This window comes from Saccostrea echinata, unplaced genomic scaffold (assembly GCF_033153115.1).
Source record: "Saccostrea echinata isolate AGI-Se365-2 ecotype Australia unplaced genomic scaffold, CSIRO_AGI_Sech_v1 ptg000002l, whole genome shotgun sequence".
Classification (NCBI taxonomy): Eukaryota; Metazoa; Mollusca; class Bivalvia; order Ostreida; family Ostreidae; genus Saccostrea; species Saccostrea echinata.
In genome coordinates this window covers 27,532,501-27,555,456 of record NW_026889751.1, presented here as the reverse complement: position 1 = coordinate 27,555,456, position 22,956 = coordinate 27,532,501, and the positions used below count along the sequence as shown (strand labels likewise).

Genomic DNA, 22,956 nt, shown 5'->3' with positions numbered 1-22,956 from the left:
GATTGCAGTGCATTGCTTTTAGCATTAAAATTAAGTCTATTTATTGTTAGGTTCACTGCAAACAATGATGCAATATGAAGTAAAATTGTTGGACTGAGTAGCACAAAGGCATTTTAACTTAACTGACAGTTAACAAAACCATGTCATTTTTCATACCAATTTAGCACTAACTTATAAATGTCAGTTAAATCTTAATACCTTTTATGCATCTGAATCCAGTTAATTACCAAGTCATGATTTGTGCAAAGAGTGACTTATTGTTACCATAGTAATAATATTCAAGCAATCCAATAATGGACTCTGAAGAGGTATATATATGAATCAGCTTTACAAAGATCATGTCGAAGCTAAGCGAAAAACTCAGCCTGAAGCCGCAGTGTTAAAGGTAACATCTAACTACAACCTGTACCTGAACTGATGGGGGGATTTTTGTTTCTTTTAATTGCACGGTCTGAATTTCGGGTTTCTGAAATAAACACATGCTTCATACATGTACCAAATTAATGGTGTCAGTTTGTAAGCATTTAACTATAAGTTATATTGCCAAGAAAAAGAAGTGCAAGGCTAGCATTTTTCATTAATCTAAAGAAAATGTCAATATTTATTTATTTTTCTAAATTTTTATCAGCTTGCGATTAAATTCATTGAAAATATAGTTATCATTATAGTGTATTATCCAAGATCCAAGAATTTAGCAACATGTTATATTGCAAGTCTGTCATTACATGCATAAATTTAAGGGAAGTATGCTTAAATGTACAAGTACAGTATTAACAGAAATCAATCACTAAAACAATATACAAAACAAATACGTCACATTAATGGTCTACAAAAAATCCAAATGAGGCAACATGTGTCGTACATAACAGTGCACAGACCACAGATAGCATTTGACATGATGACATGACTTTCAGTGTTTACCTGTGACTTGGACCCTGAGATTCCAAGCTCCACAACTTCTAAGACAACATGGAGGCATTCCTTGTCATACAGCAGACGACTGTGTTCTACCAGCCATAAAGTGAGGCATCGGAAGGCGGCCACTATTGTACTGTGGAGGTCCTTAGAGTGGGCAGGGGCGGGGCGATTACACTGCTGGACGATAAACTCACAAATCCACTTCACAGTACACTTACACATCATCAGATTCGGAGGGCTGATCACCAGTTTAGCTAGACCAGACAAGATCTCCATGGCAGCCAGAGCACTGTTGAGGTCGGATTTCCACTGAGACATCAGACGATGACATATCAAGGCTACGGCTTCACCAAACAAACCGTACGCTGAATCTGTCAGAGAAAGAAAACACAGTTTTTACTATCTTCACACTGATTACATCATTTAACTCCAGCGTCTGCTGGAAGAGAAGGTGTGTGTGTACCTATGTCATGGGCTGAATTTCCCAGTCTGTGGTAGGATCCCTCCTTAAAACTCGACTCTGAGGACGAGGTCTTCAGGCTCGCTTGACTGTTGTCTGAGAATACTGTAGAAAGATCACAGCAATGTTTTATTAGCTAATACATGTACATGCATACAACAAAGAGATCTCTGGACTCAGACTAGGAGTAGCATGGATACCCCACAATTAAATTTGAACACAGACACAGCAGTAATATTTACCAGGATTGTCGGACTCCACACTGATATCATGTGGCTGAAACGTTGTTTGTTCTGCTGCTTCACAAACTGCCATGTCTTCCACCAGTAACATCAAACCTCCTGTCACCAAAAGCAAATAATTTTAATAAATTATTATCCGTGTCATCTTTTATTCGCGATTTGTCAGTTTGAAATAAGTTTGCAATGATTAAATTTCGAGGCTGAGGAAACATTTTCTACAAAGCAAAATATGTTGTTCGCGGTAATTAGTATTTGCGAGTTAAATGAGGTTGCGAAACTCGCGGATATTTCTTGCACGCGAATAGAAGTTGGTTTACAGTAACTCAAAGGCTACTCAAAATCTATTTTTCATTTTTTTTTAATCCTTCAGATTCAAATATACTGCATCCTTTGAAATTCCCCGATCTTTGGAATCTCAGATTGTATGTATGACTGTCAGTGAAATGTAAGGCTGTTTACCCAGTAACATCTGTGTGTTGGTGGAATCTGTCGTGGTCTTTAGAGCCCCTATAATCATATCCAGGATCTTCCTCTTCAGAGATATAAAAGTAATGAGCTGTACGTCAGTGTCTGTGCTGGATACGATATCTGTAAAGAAGAGGGATTCTACAATATACATGATTTTAAAACTTTCTGAGTCTTCTTCTGGTTACCCCTATATAAAGCTGAGGTCTTTCATGTAAAGTAGTGGTAGGTAATAGTTACCTCTTAGGGTGCGGTCCTTGATTAGTAGTGGATATAGGTCCATGGAGAACTAGACAAAGGGTTGTGAGCAGTATTTACATGTACTTCTAATGTTGAGGTCCTGGAGGTGAATTAGTGGACAGATGTCCTTGAAGTAAAGAGTTAAACTGGGGCTGGTGGGCATAATTTATTTCTGATAGTGAAGACCTTGAGGTGAGGGAGGGGGAGAGTGGGCAGTACTTATCACTGATGAGTCCTTTAAGGGGGGGGGGGGGGTATGAGGTCTTTGAGGTGGGGGGGGGGGGATGGGCATTACTTACCTCTGATGGTGAGGTCTTTGAAGTGGAGGGGTAAACAAAGGGTGGTCAACAGGAGGTTAATACAGGCCCTCTGTAGATCTACATTCTTAAAGTCTATTGAACTACTGGTTTCATTCAATCTGAAACAAAATCAATTCTGTCAATTCAAACAAAAACATATTTCAGAGATTGATGACTTCAGGGAACTCTTGAAAGTTTTTATGTACATGTTGAAGTGACTTCTTACATCAAATGGAATTTAGAAAGTTTTTATTTCATTACAAGTAAATTGCTCTTGATTTTACTACATGGGCAACCAGATTAAAATTAAATTTTCAATTACAGTTGAACTCCGTTATCTCAAATACAGTTATCATGAATACCAGGGATATGTTGAAGTGAGTTGACAGTCCCAACCACTTATTCTTTTTGTTTTTTTACCTGGTTATCTCGAATCATGGAATATCTCGAAGTTCAATCTTGGTCTCATTGAAATCGAGATAATGAGGTTTGACTGTAGTTGTTCAGAAGAGATGATGAGATGTGAGTATAACTCAGTACTTACTTGTATTTATTGGGAAGATCATTAAGCACTAGCTGAATAGCATCCAATATGTGTGGGAGTAAAATCTGTACTCCGTCCAAGTCCACACGTAAAATATCACAGGAATTAAAAAGGACACTGGCTAGTACTTGTCCACTCATATACTGAAACCAACAATATCACAGTATAACAAAATCAGTCAAAAAAGATAGTTAAATTCAGCTGAACTTTGGTGTCTTGAACATGGATATCTCAAATACCATGGAAAAGTTGAAAGTCCTAACCACTTTTTTTTAAAACATGTATATTTAACCTCATTATCTCCAAATCATAGAAGTGTGAAGTTTTTTCACATTGAGTTTGAGATAACGAGGTTTAGTATAGACATGAATCCTGAAGGTTCATAACATAAATATATAAAATCTCAAGATGATTGTAACTGTTTTGTTCACAAGCTTATCAAAACTGGCCATATCAATATGCTTACCTCTTCTGAAGTCTGGAGACCGTAATACATTGCTAAATAGAATCTAGAGTAGTAAACAGGCAGAATGCTCTCCCCTGTTTTATGTGCACAGAAAATTCTACAGAGTGTACCCAGAGCCTCAGCACGCCCGTTCTCATACGTGTTGTCACACACCAAAACAGAGTCCGAGTGGAAGTCTAATGACACAGAATTCCTACGCGAGTCTGTTAGAGAACTGGACCGTCGCTCCGAATGGATGGAACCTGAGGAATGGTTTATGAGAACTTGTAAAATAAAAACCCCTTAGTCAAGTCACAGCTATTACCATGATGTAAAATTACTAATAATTAATTATCTTTTTGGTCTTGTCACAACTCTTAACATTTACTCTGATATAAAGTTATTAATGCCAAAAGAACTTTCATATCAAATAACATTAACTTATAACATTGTCACAAGCCATGTGGTTTAACCACCAACCTTGCTCCTGTATCTGAGGTTTGTAGATGTGGGAGGTGATTAAAGCCCATGATGCATTTACATATAGGAATAAATGGAAGTTATTCTAAACTACAAGACCAAATGCTTCTACAGTTAGAAATGTGTTTGTACCTTGTTCTGGTACTATTTTATGGCAGTTGTGAAACTTGACCCTGGCTAGAGCTGCATCAAATAACCAGGCCCCAAACAGGTGTAAAATACTGTCACACTTTGGCCGCGTTGGGGCCAGGGACTGGCGGGGCTCATAGAAGATCAGGCTGGACAGCATAGGGGTAGAGGACTTTGGTGCAGTCACTAATGTGCTGGCTGTTTTTGAGCTTCCTGTAAAGTAATACTTTACAGTCAATCTACCTCATGCTACTTTTCATTCCTTTATACATGTATATTCATCATTTACCTACATGTACCTGCAATCATCTATGATTACCTTTATTTCTTTACAATGCTAATGTATCTATTAAGTGTCTGCTTCATGAAAAGTATTTAGGATTAAGAGAGTGCCCTAAATCTTGGAAATTTACCGTTCAATGATGCATGCTGTTTTACAGTATTGCAATGAAATGCTAAATTTAGTTCAGTTTAATTAGTATACATGTACAGCAAAGACTTTGGATTGCACAACAGGTATACCATACATCCCATAACCTGATACATTTCTTGCTTACCTTTGTTGGATGAGCTGAAGACAGATATGGGTCGGCCGGTTTTTCTCTGACCTGGGGGTGTGGATGGGGCATTCAGCTTACTGCTACTGGTGGAGATTACCTGATCTTCATACCTGCTCTGAGTCTGGGGAATACCTGAGGAAAAAAATAACTGTTGGGAAAAGCTCTTCATGTACAGGTGTACATTACATACTGACAAAAATCATTCTGTAGAATATATAAAGATTAGCAACTTGTCTTCTAAAATCGATTTCTTGGGAATGTGTTTGTCCTTTATACAAACTTCTGTTTTAAAATTGGTAAACAAAATTGTTTTAAGGGTAGTCCTAATACATGTACTTAGGGAATCAACAATGATGCACAGTTTAATGTATTAATTACCTAACTATAAGTGTCTTAATTACTATAGATAAAAGTATATTCTAACCTAGGAAGGCGTTGACCATCACAGATACGCCTTTCATGGCCTTGTAGAAAATGATAGGCAGTTTCTGTAGACACTCATGGTTGGTAGGATCAACCAAAGTGTCACTGTTCATGGCAGCCTGCATAAATTTGTGGGTTTTACCGATGATCTCTGGGCGACACATGTCTACAGGATTCTGTATAATGTGAAGGAATCGGAACCAGCACTGAGCGATACAGTCATAGGTCATAGCGGGGGGTATCAGAAGGGCCTCTTCATCAGCTGTGCGAGATAATGTACAACTACAGAAACATGTTGATAAACACTGTGTTTTCTATTAAAACAAGAACAAAATTTTGTTATATATTTACACTGAATCGAAATGGAAGTCCCTTTTTGAAGCATGCATGCCATAACAAATGTAAGTTGTAAAATATACAAAGATACAATAAAACTCATTTAGTATGAACACGGATATAGTGAATCTCTTGATATGGCAAAGTTTTGGGGATCCCTAGAAAATTTCTTCACAATACTTTGCAAAATTTTTGGGTTAAACGAGCTCTGAACTATGATAAAAAGAATTTACAGATATAGCGAATAGAGTCTGTGTCCTGTAGAGGTTAAAAATAAAGAAATTTATATTTTTTATGACAAATTTTTAATTTTTTTAAAATTATAACTTCTGATTTGACATTTTCTACGCTATAACCAAGTTTTACTGCACTAAAATACATAATTATATGATATAATTTAGGGATGTCAAATCGGTCAGTTTTTTTTTGGATCGAGTACCCGGGTACTCGGTAAAATGTAAATACAAGTTTGTAAATTTTTAATTGTTAATTTGTTAAACTCCAAAGCTGTTTTGTCATGTTTTATGAATGTATATACTTGTAAACATGAAGTCCAACAGAAATGGTTTTAGTACTAAATTTATTTATTAAATATACACAAATGATGCAATAAATACATCAAAAATTACAAATGGTTTACAGTTCTTGTTTAAGATCTATTTCATCAACGTAAAAGGAGGACAATCTGTTACGCAGGTTTGTGATGATTAGAGTGGCAAAAGAGAAGGAACGGATGTTGTTTGGATTGCTAGTCTAATTTTGAAGTGGGTAGCGGCATTTCTAAAATTATTTAAGAATGAATTGAAGATAATAGACCATATTAATCGATGTTCACTGAAAAACAATCAATGAAGCCATAAAAAAATTAAGGACCACAATAGGTGAGAACAGCTGTGTACCAGGTGATTGGTCACTAATTACTTCGTATACACAGCCATAGGCGATAACGGGTGTTTGCATGGAAAGATGATGACACGCTAATTACCCGTATGCATATTTAAGTTATTTTTTGATAAGTTTTTCATAAAAATATGTACCTTGAAATAAGAAAAAATACACATCCGAGTAACCAAGTATCATTTTTAATATTCGATACTCGGACGTTCGATCGAGTACCCGGTTAACCGGTTACTCGTTGACACCCCTAATATAATTTAAATTAAATCACAACCAAAAATACAGTTTCCACATTAAAAAAACAAGAGGCCCAGGGGCCTTAACGGTCACCTGAGTATAATACAACAATTTAGAGGATCCATAGAGTATAAAATGAACTGAAAGGTGAAGCCTTGTTGCCCAAAAGCAAGAAAAATAGGGTGATCAGGATCAACAAAATTATAAGTCTAGTACATGTATTCATTAACAGTTCATAAATTAGGTTCTAATCTGTTCCCCATTTATCACTCTCACCAGACAGTATATAAACTAGAGCCGAGCTCGTTGCAATGCAACGAATAGGTCTTCCGTCGGAGCTCCGGACAGGACAGAGCGACCTTGAGTCAAGGTCATGCAACATTTTAAGGTTATAAACAATCCTGTAAGGGGCATCAACTTTCAATGTTTCAACAGTAGAAAGACAGTAAAGGAATGTAAAATTCCCCTGTCAGTGAACTTGAACTGTCCAAATAACTTTGCGTCAAGCCATGACACATTCTGCAGCTGGTTAAGAGCAAACACCATCTTTATGTCACCGACATAAAAAAAAAATCACAGTCACGTATACTTTCAGACTATTCATCCAAAACATCATATTCTAAGTGACCTCGAATTTAAGTCAAGGCCATTACACACTCTGGATGATATATTTATCATCTTTTCAGTGAAATGCAAATGCATGCAGTTTTTTCTATTACAAAAGTATAGACCTTTTTGTTTATTTGTTTGTATGTTGTTTAACGTCCCTTTCGAGAATTTTTCAATCATATGGAGACGCCACCATTTGCCGATGGAGATCTGCAAATTTTGACCTATACTCGGCACACATGGCCATTTAGCAGTGAGGGATCTTTCTCGTGCCAGCACCTACTGCCAGACGGGACCTCAGTTTGTACGGTCTCATTCGAAGGATCAGTCTCTGCGTCCCACAGTGGGATTCGAACCTGCGACGTAAGGATCAACTCCATAATCCACGACTCTAGAGCAGACACTCTTACCACTGCGCCACTTGGGCGACTAGACCTTTTTGAATTTTACACTTATTATATCCGTGACCTTGAACTTGCCTAAATGACCTATGTTAAGGTCAAAAACAACCTTTGAACAAATTATGAGCTTCCAGTGATACCCAATGACAAAGATATACCTGAAAAAGAATATTGCACTTTTCTGTCAGTGACCTTGAGCTTGCCAGAAAGACCTTGGATCAAGGTCAAAACACATTCTTGGATCATAAGCAATCTCTGTATCAAGTAAAAGCTTCCAGTGATTTTATATAACAAAGTTATAGTATGTGGAAAAAAAATAATATTTATCTGCCAGTGACCTTGAACTTGCCGAAAAAACCTTTGTTCAAGGTCAGGAAAACCCATCTCAAGCAATCTGAGAAAAAGTTTCTTGTGTTCCTCCCACCCCTTATAAATTTATAATCCAGGCACGAATTTTGCCACTTCTTCTGCCAGTCTAGTACTATGTTATCTCAAACCGGTGGATCATAAGCAATCTTTGTTCCAAGTATGAGCTTCAAAAGTTATAACACATACAGTAATCTTACAGTTTTCTCTCAGTGACCTTGAACTTACAGGAATGACCTTGGATGAAAGTCATGTCAAACCCTTTAATTTTGTCATAAGCAATTTCTGTATCAAGTATGATACTTGCTATTTTTTCCAATGACCTTGAACTTGCTGGAATGATGTTGGATCAAAACCATGACACACCTTCGGATCATTAGTAGTCTTTGTACCAAGTATGACCTTCCAGTTTCTTCATAACAAAGTTATAATATCCTTGGCGAACTATCACGTACAGACGGACTGCTAGGCAGACGGACATTGTGATTCCAAAAGACTCAAAACACCCCCACCCCAAACCCACACACTTCGTTTGGGAGGATATATAAATTCCTTTGTTAAATTATGAACACTCTTTCCGGCCCAAACCTTCTCCCTGGAATCAATATTTGAAAAAAAAAATGAATGTATGCTATGTTGGAAATTTTCTCATTCTAGTCCAGGGATTCTTGAGAATACTATTTTCAAATGACCCCATGCGCGGATCTAGAGGGGGTTGGGGGCAGTTAAATGTATATACTAAACAAGAGGCCCATGGGCCACATCGCTCACCTGAGTAACTTTGGCCATGCTGTTCATTACCAGACTTCCCCCCCTTGTAATACCTATTGTGGCCCCACCCTACCCCCAGGGGCCGTGATTTTAACAATTTAGAATCTACACTACCCCAGGATGCTTCCACATAAATTTCAGTTTTTCTGGTCCAGTGGTTTTTGAGAAGATTTTTAAAGATTTTTCCTATATATTTCAATGTTAAACTTGAGATTCCCCCTATTGTGGCCCCGCCCTATCCCCGGGGTCATGATTTGAACAATTTAGAGTCTACACTACCCCAGGATGCTTCCACATAAGTTTCAGCTTTTCTGGCTCAGTGGTTCTTGAGAAGAAGATTTTTAAAGATTTTTCCTATATATTTCAATGTAAAACTTGTATTCCCTATTGTGGCCTCGCCCTACCCCCGGGGGTCATGATTTGAACAATTTAGAATCTACACTACCCCAGGATGCTTCCACATAAGGTTCAGCTTTTCTGGCTCAGTGGTTCTTGAGAAGAAGATTTTTAAAGATTTTTCCTATATATTTCAATGTAAAACTTGTATTTCCTATTGTGGCCACGCCCTACCCCCGGGGGTCATGATTTGAACAATTTAGAATCTACACTACCCCAGGATGCTTCCACATAAGTTTCAGCTTTTCTGGCTCAGTGGTTCTTGAGAAGAAGATTTTTAAAGATTTTTCCTATATATTTCAATGTAAAACTTGGATTCCCTATTGTGGCCCCGCCCTACCCCCTGGGGTCATGACTTTAACAATTTAGAATTTTCACTATCCCAGGATGCTTCCACGTAAGTTTCAGCTTTTTTGGCCCAGTGGTTCTTGAGAAGAAGATTTTTTAATGACCCTACCCTATTTTTGTCTTTTCTTGATTATCTCCCCTTGTAAGGGGACTTGGTCCTTTATTTTAAAAATTTAAACTCCCCTTCCCCCAAGGATACTTTGTACCAAGTTTGGGTAAAATTGGCCCAGTGGTTCTTGAGAAGAAGTTGAAAATGTGAAAAGTTTACAGACGGACGGACGGACAGACAGACGGACGGACGACGGACAACGGGTGATCAGAAAAGCTCACTTGAGCTTTCAGCTCAGGTGAGCTAACAAGTAAAACTGACCATGCCCCCCCCCATTAGAAAACACGGACCCTTCCTCGAAAACGCGGATCTGTGTTAAAATGGTATGAAAAGTCTTAGGTATGAAGCTTTAAAAGTCAACGACCCCCCCCCCCCCCTCCCCCATACACACACACAAACACACACACGAAATAGGTTTTTCACGTTTGGGAAAAGAGTTTTTTTTTTGGCTCGTCAAGAAATTTCTGGGTTGAAATATTTTTTTATTGGGATCCCCTCCCCTCCCCTCCCCCCCCTCCGTGGAAAAAAATTCCTTGATCTGCGCCTGCACCCCATCTAATTTTTTCTACATGTATCCGTTAAAAGAGGATGTGACCCTTCATTTGAACAAAACTTTACCAAAAATATTCTGTGTTAATTTTCGTTGTTATGGTCCAGTGGTTCTTGATAAGATAAAAATGAGAAAAAGGATGTATTCACTATTACAAAAGAATTGACCTATAGGAGAGAACAATTTCCCGGAAAAAGTGACATTTAAAAATCAATGTTTATTTGTTGTTTTCTACCGTATATATGTCTAAATTTTTCAAATTTGAATTTTACAACTAAAATTTATTATTTACAACTTCAGAATAAACCTCCAAAGTTGGCCGAAACACCATTTTGTCCGTTAAAGCGTTGATTTTTGCATAAATTTTGGCCTAGAAGTCCTTCAGGGCAGGCCTGCCCCTAAATAAAATTGTGATATTTTGATAGGTTGGGATGTAAGGAATAATTTAAGATAGGATTTTTTTAGGGGCACCCTGCCCTAGGGTCGAAATTCACAAAAAACCTACAAAAAATAAGTAAACTTGATTTTGACAATCTGCTTCAAATTTATACCGTTCAATCTTGTAGTCACAATAGCTCATTTGATATATGCGCTGCGCTGACTTTTTTATATCGTGGGTACTTTATTTTTAAAGTCGGGGGTTCGAATCCACCTGTTGCCACACTTTTATAGTTTTAAATTTTTGCCTTTTCAAAGACTATTTTAATTTTTTTATAGGCTTGTGTATGTTTCTTCAATTATCTATCCTTTATGCATTCCCATTTTTGATATAAGAAACACTAGAGAGAGATCAAATCGTAACAATCCAATGCACAGTTGTCAGTCAGGCGGAACAAGTCTCGGTATAGCACACTTTCCCCGAGGACAAGAATAACTCACTCTGTGTTACTCGATACAGGTATTCTCGGCAGCATTGAGCTGCGATGAATTTCAATTGTATCTATATTCCTTAGAATTTAATCACATTGCTTTTATTCTGTCTGTGCTACTAGTGCTTGTCTGGGTTACATGTAGTACAAGAATGTTACGTATTGCTTGAATTATTTGAGCTTAATATATTTAGAATAACATACATGTACTTTTGTTTTCAGTCAATGTTTTAAGATCTTAAGTTTTGAAACAGTAGGGCTACATATATCAGTAACTGTACTCCCTTGGATTTCATTTAGGCCCATATGATTTGCACACATTAATTGCATGTTTTTATTATATCCAACGGAAATGTGTTGTAAAATAAATAGCCTAGACATAAAAAACAGAGTTCCAGAGACAGTAGACATTACCATTATGTACAATGAGAAGTAAAGAAAAATATCATTCAATTGTTACATTTGGAGATAACAAGCTCAGAATATCAATGCTCCTCCTACCTCTACTCACTAAAATAAAGATTTATGAAAAACAAATTGTTACATGTATTCAGCCTAATGTCATTAATCGGAACGGAAATCGACAAGCTTTTTGTTGAGAAAAAAACCAAGCCCGGGACTATAGGTCAGATCCCTATTTATATAGAAGTGATCCTTTACGAGTAGCTTTAGAACAACAACGACGATAATGCTTATATACACCAATATAGTAAACAAAGATGAAGAATTATGAACAGCAAAAGCTTACTTGGGTCTTTGGCTTGGGAGATGAGATACTTATTAAAAATTGAAATTATTTTGTCTTTTCTTTTTTTTTTACAATCGACGGGCCTGCATTTCAAAGAGAGGGAGAGAGAGAGAATTTCTAGCTAGGTCTTTGAATAACAGTGAGATGGGTTCAGAAAACCAGGTCCCTAAGAATGTACATGTATATAAAATAGGCAGTGCCTTTCTCTCGGAATTCATCACCTACTTCTATAAAGCTCCATCCTCACCTGTACTGACATGTACCTGGTAAAACCAACCGACTGCGAAGGAAAACATTCTATTTATTTCGAGGATGGGGGTTTACGTATAGTGATGAGAGGAAATTTATTCACCTATACGTTCATTAAAAATGACAGATTGCTTCTGAGTATTTGTATACGATCGCACGACTTTCGTGTTAATTTATAAAAAGTTAGATTATGAAAGCAAAGAACTAAACTAACATTTGTTGTAGATGAATTAAATAATTATTTAGCCGTTTATAAGGTTTTTATACATCTGTAAGAACCACTTTATTTTAAAAAACAAATAATCGTCCTATTATCGGCGCCCATGATATATTAGACTACATGTATGTGTTTAAATAAAACATAATTCAGATATCGACATCCAGGAGAACAACACATTCTTTTTCAGTGGCGGAAACAGGAATCTTGAAAAGGGGGCCCGACCAGTTTTGTGTCAGATTTATTAAATCTTGTGTATATTTTGGATACAAAAGGGGGCCATGGGCGGATATAGGATTTGTGATGGGGGGCGTGGATAACTTCGTTCAGGCAGGGGGTCTGGGGGCCGCGTTAAGGCCCCCAGTGGGTCCAGGGCGAAGCCCTGGTGGTGGCCCAGGGCGCGAAGCCCCCGGAAGCTCCTGGGTTTTCGTGAATTTTAAGAGTCAGTAAAACCAGACACAACTAGATGCTGTCATGAGACAGTAATACCCGCACTAAGGTGTTTGCCTCTAAATGCACACTCCTTCATATTGGGCTTACCAAGGAAAAAGTCCAAATAATTCTACAATTTACACAGTACATGTATTCGTCAAATCGAGCATAAAATGCTCAGGTGACCATGTGACCCATGAACCTCTTATACGCATTTCATATACTTAATTCATTACCAGTCTGAAATATCAGAATTTAATTAATGTTGTAAATTAGGTTTTAATAAAAAGGGGGGGATATAAATTTTTGGCCCATAATTGGAACTTTTTAAATTAAATTTATCTTCTCAACAACAAATAATATTATTTTAGTACAAAGCGTTTTTGATGAATTTATCAAAATGTGCAAACTTTTTTTAGTATTTGATTAGGCAAAAACCTCCTTGAAAAGCCATACCCAATCAATTTATATGTGCCCCCCCCCCCCCCCCCCCCAAATACACACACACACACACACACAATTTGCCTGTTTTTGGAAATAGGCCTAGATGGCGAAGTTATGTTAAAACATCGTTTGTTATGATAATTTAAAATTTGTTCTTGTACTGTACATGTATGTGAACACCTTTTTGAAAATTTCTACATCACATTGGGCTTGCGTCACCCTACCAGTACTAGTACTAGTTTTACCATTATCATTTTTAGATTGCACATGCCATGTGACATGGTGCAGTGTTACATGTATATCAGTGGAAATTAATTCATTTTGTGTTTTAATTGGATTATATTCATGAAGTTGACAGGACCTATGACAGTCGGTAAGTACAAGTTTAAGTATAGATTGGGGTAAAATAAACCAGAATGCAAATGGTTAGGTTAAAGTTTAAAAAGGATCAAAGATCATCGGCAATCTCCTATGCAGAGTTGTCGTTCGTTTCTCTCTCAGACACTGAATGTATGAGCCGATCGTAGAGAGTGGATCATCGATGCCACAATAGACGAATTTCACATTCTGAAGAGTTATCTCCCGTTGTCGACATTACATTCAGTTACAGGCATAGATCCGGGAATTTTTTTCCGGGGGGGGGGGGGGGGGGAGGGGGGTCCACACCTCGGTCCAAAAAAATTCCAGCCCAGAATTTCCTGAGGAGCAAAATAAAAAAAAAAACAAACAAACAAACAAAATAAAAACAATGATGGTGGGGTCCATGTTTTTAAAGGGGGAGGGCATCCAAAGTCATTTTTTATTTGCTTCTGTAAATCAGTATATAGTCCTATTTAAATAACTCTGCAAATTCCAGGGGGGGGGGGGGGGGTTCCAATCTCCCTAGCCGCTCCCTGTCCCTGAAATGACAAATGATCATGCGACTCCTAAATAGTAGAAAATTTTTCCATTTGACTAGACATAATTTTGTTTCTTGTGTTATTATGTTATGTACATCTAATGGTTTAAGGTTATGAACCCTTGAGGTCATCCCCACTCTCTTGTTCATAATATGACTACATCAAATTAAATAGAAGTGCATCAATGATAAGATTACTTGACATTTCATTCATGAATTTGGGTCAACCTAGAATTAGGAATGAAAATCATTCAAAGAGATGGACCATTAAACTATTTGTATGTATTCACATTTTTTTTATGTCAAACCAAAGTATTAGACTAGTTTGCATACATGAACAAACTGGGGTCTGGGAAGGGGAAGGGGCAAGGGGAAGGAGTTATCTCTTTACGTCTTAATTAATTGTTGAAAATTCCTAAAATGAATGTTAACCTTAAATCCGACTTGTACGTCTTCATTATTTTTAAGTGGTGGTGTCTCCGTATGAGTGAAAAATTCCCAAGAGGGACATTTAAGTACCAGTCCACATAAAAATCAGACAAAGGGTGATATATGAGGGTTCTCAGAATTTGATGATTTTCCACACATAGATTTGTTTTGAACTATGAACAATGTATGTAAAATGAAAAATGTTTTGAGTCATGGTTACCATGGAAACCCGGCCAAAGAAATTTCCTTAGCAACCGGCAATTTTTTCCATGTTGATGGACAAAAATTCAGCTATCTTTAAGGCTTAAAATAAAATTTTAATACCATGAAAATTATTCCCAATTACTGGTGTAATAAAGATACACATTTAAAGTGTTTTAATAATGCAATGAAAGAAATTTAGGTCTTAAGTTAGTTCTTTGCTAGCCATTGGAAGGTACATATGTTTTGCAATTTCTGCTGATTCAGCATTTTTCGTGATTTTGGCAATATTCAAGGCCAAATTTAAAAAAAGGCCAGATTAATACAGCTGTTGCGTGTATTTCACATAAAAGCAGATGAATTTCTCTTTCAGAATTTGAAGTCAAATCCATGGGCCTTTTTGAAAATCAAATCTGTTGCCTAGCAACAAATATGGGCATTTTGATACATAAAATGAGAAACAATGTAAAAAGTTTACGGAAAAATCAAATGAATTGTTATCTACAAAAACGAAAAACAAATCTTAAAATAGTAGTATTAAATTTGGACTTCCTAGCAAATTATTGAATTTTGTATAATTATTTATCTCCATAGCAACAACAGGTTCTCCATAGCAACGGGGCAAAGAAAGTTAATTTTGACATGTATTCATGTAATCTTATTAATATTTATTCAAATTAAGTCATAAAAATGTCGTTGAGCAAAATTGACAATGAAATGTTGGTTTTATTAAAGTTTATTTTTGGTATACTTAATCAACCCATGGCAACTATTACCAGTACATGACAACCAATGTGCACTATGCCTCCTGTAAGACAGATTTGACTTTGGGATGATATTGTTTGTGATGGAAATGAATATTCAATTAATGTGTTGATGATTGTATATGTTGAGAGAGCGGAAAGAATATAAAATGTTCTATCAGTCATGGCAACATGCAATCTCCTAATAATTAAGCCATGGCAATATGCAATCCCCTTAGCAACTAAACATAGAAACATAAAAATTCATAATTCACCGAAAAAACATTCCAGTTCAAAGTAGGTATGAATGATGTCGAATGGAATGTAAAACAAATTCTGCAATACAGACAACTAAAGCATGTAGCAGGTCTTTTCAAAGTATTTTATTGCTTTATACACCTTAAGTAACAACACTTGAAAAGTTAAGAAGAATTAATTTCATTAAGAATGAATGTAACAACAAATCTCTTTTTTTTTACTCCCACTTCGACCAGTGCATGTACCATTTTAGCCCTCTGTGTAAATTCAGAAGTGTAACTTATTAAAGCTCTCTAAAATGAATTGATCAAGATTCCTCAAATTACTGATACAAAGAAGATCGGCGAACAAGGCAAGCGAAGTGCCTATAGTGTAACAAACATAAAGGTGAAAAATTAAATCTCAATTACAAACTTTTCTTTGATATATCATCTAACATTAAAGTATACTTTATGTAAAATTTCCACAATTTGCAAAAATCTCACGAAGATTGAAATTATTTGCCTATGAAATAGCATACACACACACTAAAGATGGCAAAACGATCATTTTCTCATACTATAACACATTTTTTTGATATGAGTGGGTCATCGCTCCATTTTATTGAAAGGTTACCGTCAAAGTTTGCATAAAAATATACATTTTTGGTAAACAAAGACAAGGAGCAAAGACCCACTATACCTTAAAAATACACTTTTATGACACAACATTCGCATCCTCTAAGAATTACTTTAAGTCCATTTAGTCAAGGGTCATATCACAAACATGATTTAAATGCCACTATTTATCAGGAGTTGTATAGCGTAGTGGTTAGAGCGTTGGTATCAAAGGAAAATGATACTCAGGATTTTTATTGCTAGGGGGTTCGATCCCCATGAATACCCCATTAATTTTAAATAACAGTATAATTTTTGCCGGGAAAATTTTCCTCGGAAAAGTTTTATCATAATTTCAGGAATTTCAATAAAAAAATATTTTTTAATACTAATTTCACAAATTGAATTTGGTTTTTTACATATCTGAAGCTATAGGCATTCTGCACGCCTTGTTCACCTACTCCTTACATCTATCTCTGATCTGTTACCAAAATAAGGATTTATTACATTTTCAACAGTGAAATACTGTGATTTATTTATTGAATAAAAGTGATATTCTCTCACAGTGTGAAAGGATACCAAAATGATATTCTCTCACAGTGTGAAAGGATACAAAGTAAGTAAAAAATAATTTCTGGCCTGTCATAATATAGAGATAGTAACTAACTATCTTGATAGAGCTAAAACTACAAATTTCTTCCCAAATATGTTGCTAAAATCCATGCTATGTAATGTTTTCAATCTCACAACTGCTAAGCTATGACGTCTCAACCGCTCAACTACATGTATGACGTCAAGCCTATGACACTGTGTTAAAAAAAGACAGAGGCAAAGGGAAAACCACAGAAAATGTAATAAACAGAAAATTCAATATTTTGTAGATGAATATGGAATTTATTTCACTCGTGAGACAGAATTTTTTAATATTTTCACTCGTGCTTCGCACTCGTGAAAATATAAAAAAATCCTGTCCCACTCGTGAAATAAATTCCATATTCATCTACAAAACATTGAATATCCTCTATGTATTCCATAAATAATGTTTTTCATGTAACTTGTACACACACAATAGGTGTATTGTGGATTAACTCCAAGACATGTGCACGATATTATGGGCATAGTTTCAATGGCTGCATTTCATCTCCGGAATTTTTTGAAATTTTCATCTTTTATTTCCAACATTTTAAAGTTTTTATCTCTGACATTTTTTCAAGTAGTACTTTTCTGCAATGAAAGCAGGATTGAAGACTTCACTTATGAAAAATTTTAATTAATAAATCATGGAGAAATCATTGAAATCCAAATAATGAGCTTGAAGCCAAAATAATGATTAAAAAGATTCCCTGAGACACATATAAGTATTGTGAACTTTCGTCATCTCCTTTTTTAAATGTTCAGATTTAAGTTTGAAATCAGATATGCTAGGATAGAAATTATAAGGCATACAGAAACCAGTCGACGTAAAAACAGGCCCATAGGAAGCAATTTCAGTTGAAGGGGGGGGGGGGGGCAACCAAACACTTTCATTTGGGAGGCACTATCAACTACCAAAAATTCCTTGGCAAAAAAGGTCATCAGACATTATTATTGAGTAGGCACAAACATATTGTAGCGAAGTTTTCTATAGTATTCTATATATTGGCAAAATTATTGGGGGGGGGGGGGGGCACGGGCCCCCGTGCTCTCCCGGTTCCTATGGCCATGAAAAAACCATCATCGTTGAAGGGACTCTCTGAAGACAGAAGAATGTTTTTATGTTTTTAAAAACAAAGACATCACATATGCATGTACATGCAGCACAGGGAAAAATGCTATAGATCTTAATGCTACCTGTATAAATGTATTGTATTATATCTTTTTATTTATATTTTGAAAACGTAGTTTGAAATTAATTCTTTAAAAATTCTATTTCCACCTATTTGGCTAACATAAAATTGCCAGAAAGATATCCTGCAAATATTCTGGAAATACAAAAAATTGTCGTAAATGTAAAAAAAATTGTCGTAAATGAAATTAAAAAATGTCGGAAATGCTATGCAATATACCGGAAATGAAATGCAGTGAAAGAAAAGGTAGAGATTAAGTGAGCGAGCACACAAAATTATACTCTATACACCTAATAAAACCCTTAACCCTGGTAATGTTGATCTAGCATATATTGTGTTCATTTGAGATAATTTCTGTTTTTCAAAAGATCAGATATAAGCTTGTATCTTTTACTTGTTGTTAAGAAGCTGACATATACTTTTTTGTCTCTGTGTAAATCCAAGTTATTTCATATCATGGTCTTAAGAATTGGATGAGGTTTAAAGAGGGGGAGGGACAAGTGGAAAAAACAACCTCGAATTTGTTACATGTACGTAGGCGTCTATGATAACCCATTTTAAGAAACATTTGAATAAATGTAGGGAGACTTTTTTTCAATGGAGTATGCAACTGATCTTCATTGAATGTAAAGATATTAAAATATACCACAGAAGGAACAATCAACTATGTTTATTAAATATTTACATAAATTATAAAATTACATATCACTTCATTTTGTACAAATTTTTAACATCCAGTGATTTAAATACATTAAATGTATTTTCGGGGCTTGCCGGAAAGGCCTGAGAAGATGCCATTCGGGGAAAAAATCTTAAAGAATCTTCTTCTCAAGGACAACAAGATTATAAGTATATTGATAACCAAGCACCTCATTCAGTGCAGATTCAGTTTGCCAAAATCATGGACCCGATAGGTAATTTGGCATGATCATATTAATTTAGGAAAGGGTCATTTCAACTTCTTAAGAATATATAGCGAAAATATTCAAATAACAGCAGGAACAGATAGATTCAGGTGAGACTTGTGGCCCATGACCCCTTATTTTACAAAAAGAAATCCTGGAGGGAGATAAAGTTTTTAAGTGAGAAATTCAAAAAAAAAAATTCAAACGTACATAAATAAATAATGCATACAATAGCAGATAAAAAGCAAAAACAGAGATTTAATACATAGATTCCCCTAAAACGTTTTGTTCCATATTTTAAATGTATGATATTGTTGGTTTCAAATTTAATTTAAATTTGTTTAACACAACCTGTTTTTAAGTCTACGTTATTCTTTTAGTCTTTCGAAAACTTTAAATCCCAGTCACATTTTCAAAAATGACCAATGGCCGAAGTTTTTTGAAACAAAAATAGGATTCTTCGGGGGACAGTCGGCAGTTCATCGGGTGTTGTCTTGTCTGATTTTGAGTTCTTCTTTTTGCGTCAACCGGCCAATTTTGTGTCTGTCGGGACAAGTTATACTTTTTTCTGCGTTGGTGGCCGATTCCTTCAACATTGCTAGGATGGAAATTATAAGGCATCATTGTCAATATAAGGATCATTGTCCAACCATCGCAAGACAGTTTGTCATGTCGGTCGTAGGTCGATCGACATTTCAGGATTGGGTTTTCATAAAATGTCAGCCGACGGTGAAAATCAAACAGCGGCTCAGCAAACGATGATCGGGTAAGGGTTGGCCTACTTAGCGATTTTTAACATGTAAAGGCATCGGTGTTCCTAGGAATTAAAAGGACATTGGCAAAGTTCCTGGTAATCGTATAGAATTTTTCAAGAACTCTTGAGTAGGTTTAATTGTATTAAACAGGCTATATTCTGGATTGTTTAACCTACCAAGCCAACCTTCCTTTTTAGATTTTGTCATATCAGTGTTTTTGCAATTCTCAATGCATTTCCTACCGGTATGTAAAATGTTGATAAAAGGTACCTACATAATTTTTCATCATAAAATTTTTAAAACCCACTTATTTCATTTAGTTTTTGTATTATATACATTACTGTATCTTCATTTCCTATGACTTATAGATATTTTGACTGAAAATGTATATATAAGGCATGAACATACCAGCACCGATCTTTTTTTTGGAGTTACTTCCCTTAACAGCTATAATTACATATTATTCATAATGGTCAAGAGAGTCAGACTGGTTGATTGATTCTATCATTTAATTGACTAAATTGATTGAAACACATTGTTATAAAAATATTGGCATGGATTTATTTCAATTTTTATTCGATGTTACTAAATGCTGCTTCCTTCATAAAACATAGAAACTGATCTCAGTCTGTCTACCTTTCAGCATATATCACATCTTTGCCCTTCCCAGCATACTGAGCACAACTATGGTAAATGACGACCTGTTGGTTCTTTGTCCCCTGAATACAATGTAGAAAAAAGCCATTACTACTTTTCTTTCTTGCTGTATAGATGATTCTACCCATTGAAGGAAGTACATGTGCTTTTGTTTACCTCTGTAAACATTGGCTTTAATTGGTTTTCACCGTTTAGAGAATTCTACACGGGAGACATCTTCGCTAGCCAAGGGTTTCTGATACGCTACTCTCCTCATAAGCCCTTGGCATACGGTGTTAAAAAAAGTTGGGATTTTTTTCTCAAGCTGTGATTGGAGTTGGTCGACATCATTCGACCAATCAGCAATTGTTTTTTGTAAATGACGATATTTGCGTTCGGGATATATCTTGACTCTTTAATATCGGGAATGAAAAACGCAAGTAAACAACGATCCGTAAGATAACATGCCATTCTATGAGTCATCCAATATCTTAAGCTACGTGCAAAATATGTGATTAAGAATCTATACTGAAGATGTAAATTTGCATTTGAACTTGTTTAATAACAAATCAACATAACTCAATACCTTCTTGTTAATTATTCTTTAAAAAACATTATATTTTTAAATACGCTTTTTATTTCTGTCGATGACGCAATCTGTGCGTACCTGGTAAGAAGCGTGATCACGTGACGAAAACAATCCCGGCTTTTGTCAGCACCGTATGCCAAGGGTTTATGAGGAGAGTAGCGTATCAGAAGCCCTTGGCTAGCGAAGATGCACGGGAGATCACTCTCAATCACTATTTCATAAGTAAAAAAACCCATGTATTAAACCTTTTTTCTCCGGAAAACCTTGACTTGCCAATGTCCTTAATGTGACTACTTTGCATCGCCCTATACTAGAATCGTCTGATTAAGTTTTTCAGCCGACGATACGATAATAATTTGGTCGCCCGACCATCGGCTTAAATCATTTAATAAATGTGACCTAAGTATTACTCGAGGTTATTGATGCATAAAACTCTATATTTAGATATGAACAAACATGTTTATCCTCTAACTGTTTGAAAAGAAAACTCTGCAATCTGTAATAAGTATAAATAGAATAATTAAATCCTGATCTTCCTACTCAATTTGAATCCTCTTACCAAATATTATTAGATACGTTTCCATAGTAACGATATTCTTTTTATTTATCTATTTATTTTTATGAGGAATAATTGTTACATTGTAATGCTTTCTGTAGTGATTATTTGAGAGTCGTACATGTATCCCCGAAATCTGTGACGAGTGCCAAATCTTTCAATACAGCGGTTACAGAGAATGAATCCCATACTGACAAAATTGCTGGCTATGTGCTAGGAATCGTTGCTATGGGTTAAATGAGTACAAAAATATTTTCCTAAAACAAACACGACAATGTCAATTTTTCTCAAACACATTTTTGTGACTTGATTTAGATAGATTTTACAGGTTTACATGAATATGTGTCAAAATTAAGTTTCTTTGCCTCGTTGCTATGGGGAAGTGTTGTTGTTGCTATGGAAATAAGTCAATGTACGATATTCAATAATTTGCTACAACATTTTATATTCTTTCCACACTCTCAGCATATACAATTATCAGCACATTACTTGAATATTCAATTCCATGACAAACAATACGATCCCAAAGTCAAATCTGTTTTACAGGAGGCATAGTGCACATTGGTTGTCATGTACTGGGAATCGTTGCTATGGGTTGATTAAGTACCACAAAAACTTTAATAAGACCAACATTTCATTGTCAATTTTGCTCAACGACATTTTTCTGACTTAATTTGAATAAATTTTTAATAAGATTACATGAATACATGTCAAAATTGACTTTCTTTGCCCCGTTGCTATGGAGAACCTGTTGTTGCTATGGAGATAAATAATTATACAATATTCAATAATTTGCTAGGAAGTCCTTTAATTCTACTTTTTTAAAATTTGTTTTTCGTATTTGTAGATAACAATTCATTTGATTTTTCCGTAAACTTTTTACATTGTTTCTCATTTTATGTATCAAAATGCCCATATTTGTTGCTAGGCAACAAATTCAATTTTCAAAAAGGCCCGTGGATTTGACTTCAAATTCTGAAAGAGAAATTCATCTGCTTTTATGTGAAATACACGCAACAGCTGTATTAATCTGGCCTTTTTTTAAATTTGGCCTTGAATATTGCCAAAATCACGAAAAATGCTGAATCGGCAGAAATTGTAAAACATGTGTACCTTCCAATGGCTAGCACAGAACTAACTTAAGACCTAAATTTCTTTCATTGCATTATTAAAACACTTTAAATGTGTATCTTTATTACACCAGTAATTGAGAATAATTTTCATGGTATTAAAATTTTATTTTAAGCCTTAAAGATAGGTGAATTTTTGTCCATCAACATGGAAAAAATTGCCGGTTGCTAAGGAAATTTCTTTGGCCGGGTTTCCATGGTAACCATGACTCAAAACATTTTTCATTTTACATACATTGTTCATATTGCA

The 22,956-nt window shown here is 35.6% G+C and overlaps 1 protein-coding gene across 3 annotated transcripts in view; it reads right to left on the bottom strand.

The window, feature by feature from the left end:
• The window catches only part of LOC133176071 (ral GTPase-activating protein subunit beta-like), a 54,249-nt gene that overhangs the window by 12,833 nt on the left and 18,460 nt on the right, over positions 1-22,956 (bottom strand). For 2 of the 3 annotated variants that reach the window (XR_009719381.1, XM_061311243.1), the window contains exons 6-16: positions 5,207-5,467; positions 4,780-4,914; positions 4,226-4,435; positions 3,635-3,876; positions 3,169-3,311; positions 2,625-2,743; positions 2,080-2,208; positions 1,621-1,719; positions 1,382-1,483; positions 922-1,289; positions 410-466 (exon numbers count right to left, since the gene is read on the bottom strand). Coding sequence is in view for 2 of the 3 variants with exons in the window: in XM_061311243.1 (XP_061167227.1) it covers positions 410-466; positions 922-1,289; positions 1,382-1,483; positions 1,621-1,719; positions 2,080-2,208; positions 2,625-2,743; positions 3,169-3,311; positions 3,635-3,876; positions 4,226-4,435; positions 4,780-4,914; positions 5,207-5,467 (1,865 nt within the window). In the remaining variant the exon portion in view is untranslated. The remainder of the gene's footprint in view (positions 1-409; positions 467-921; positions 1,290-1,381; positions 1,484-1,620; positions 1,720-2,079; positions 2,209-2,624; positions 2,744-3,168; positions 3,312-3,634; positions 3,877-4,225; positions 4,436-4,779; positions 4,915-5,206; positions 5,468-22,956) is intronic. The other variant, XM_061311254.1, reaches the window with a different exon arrangement.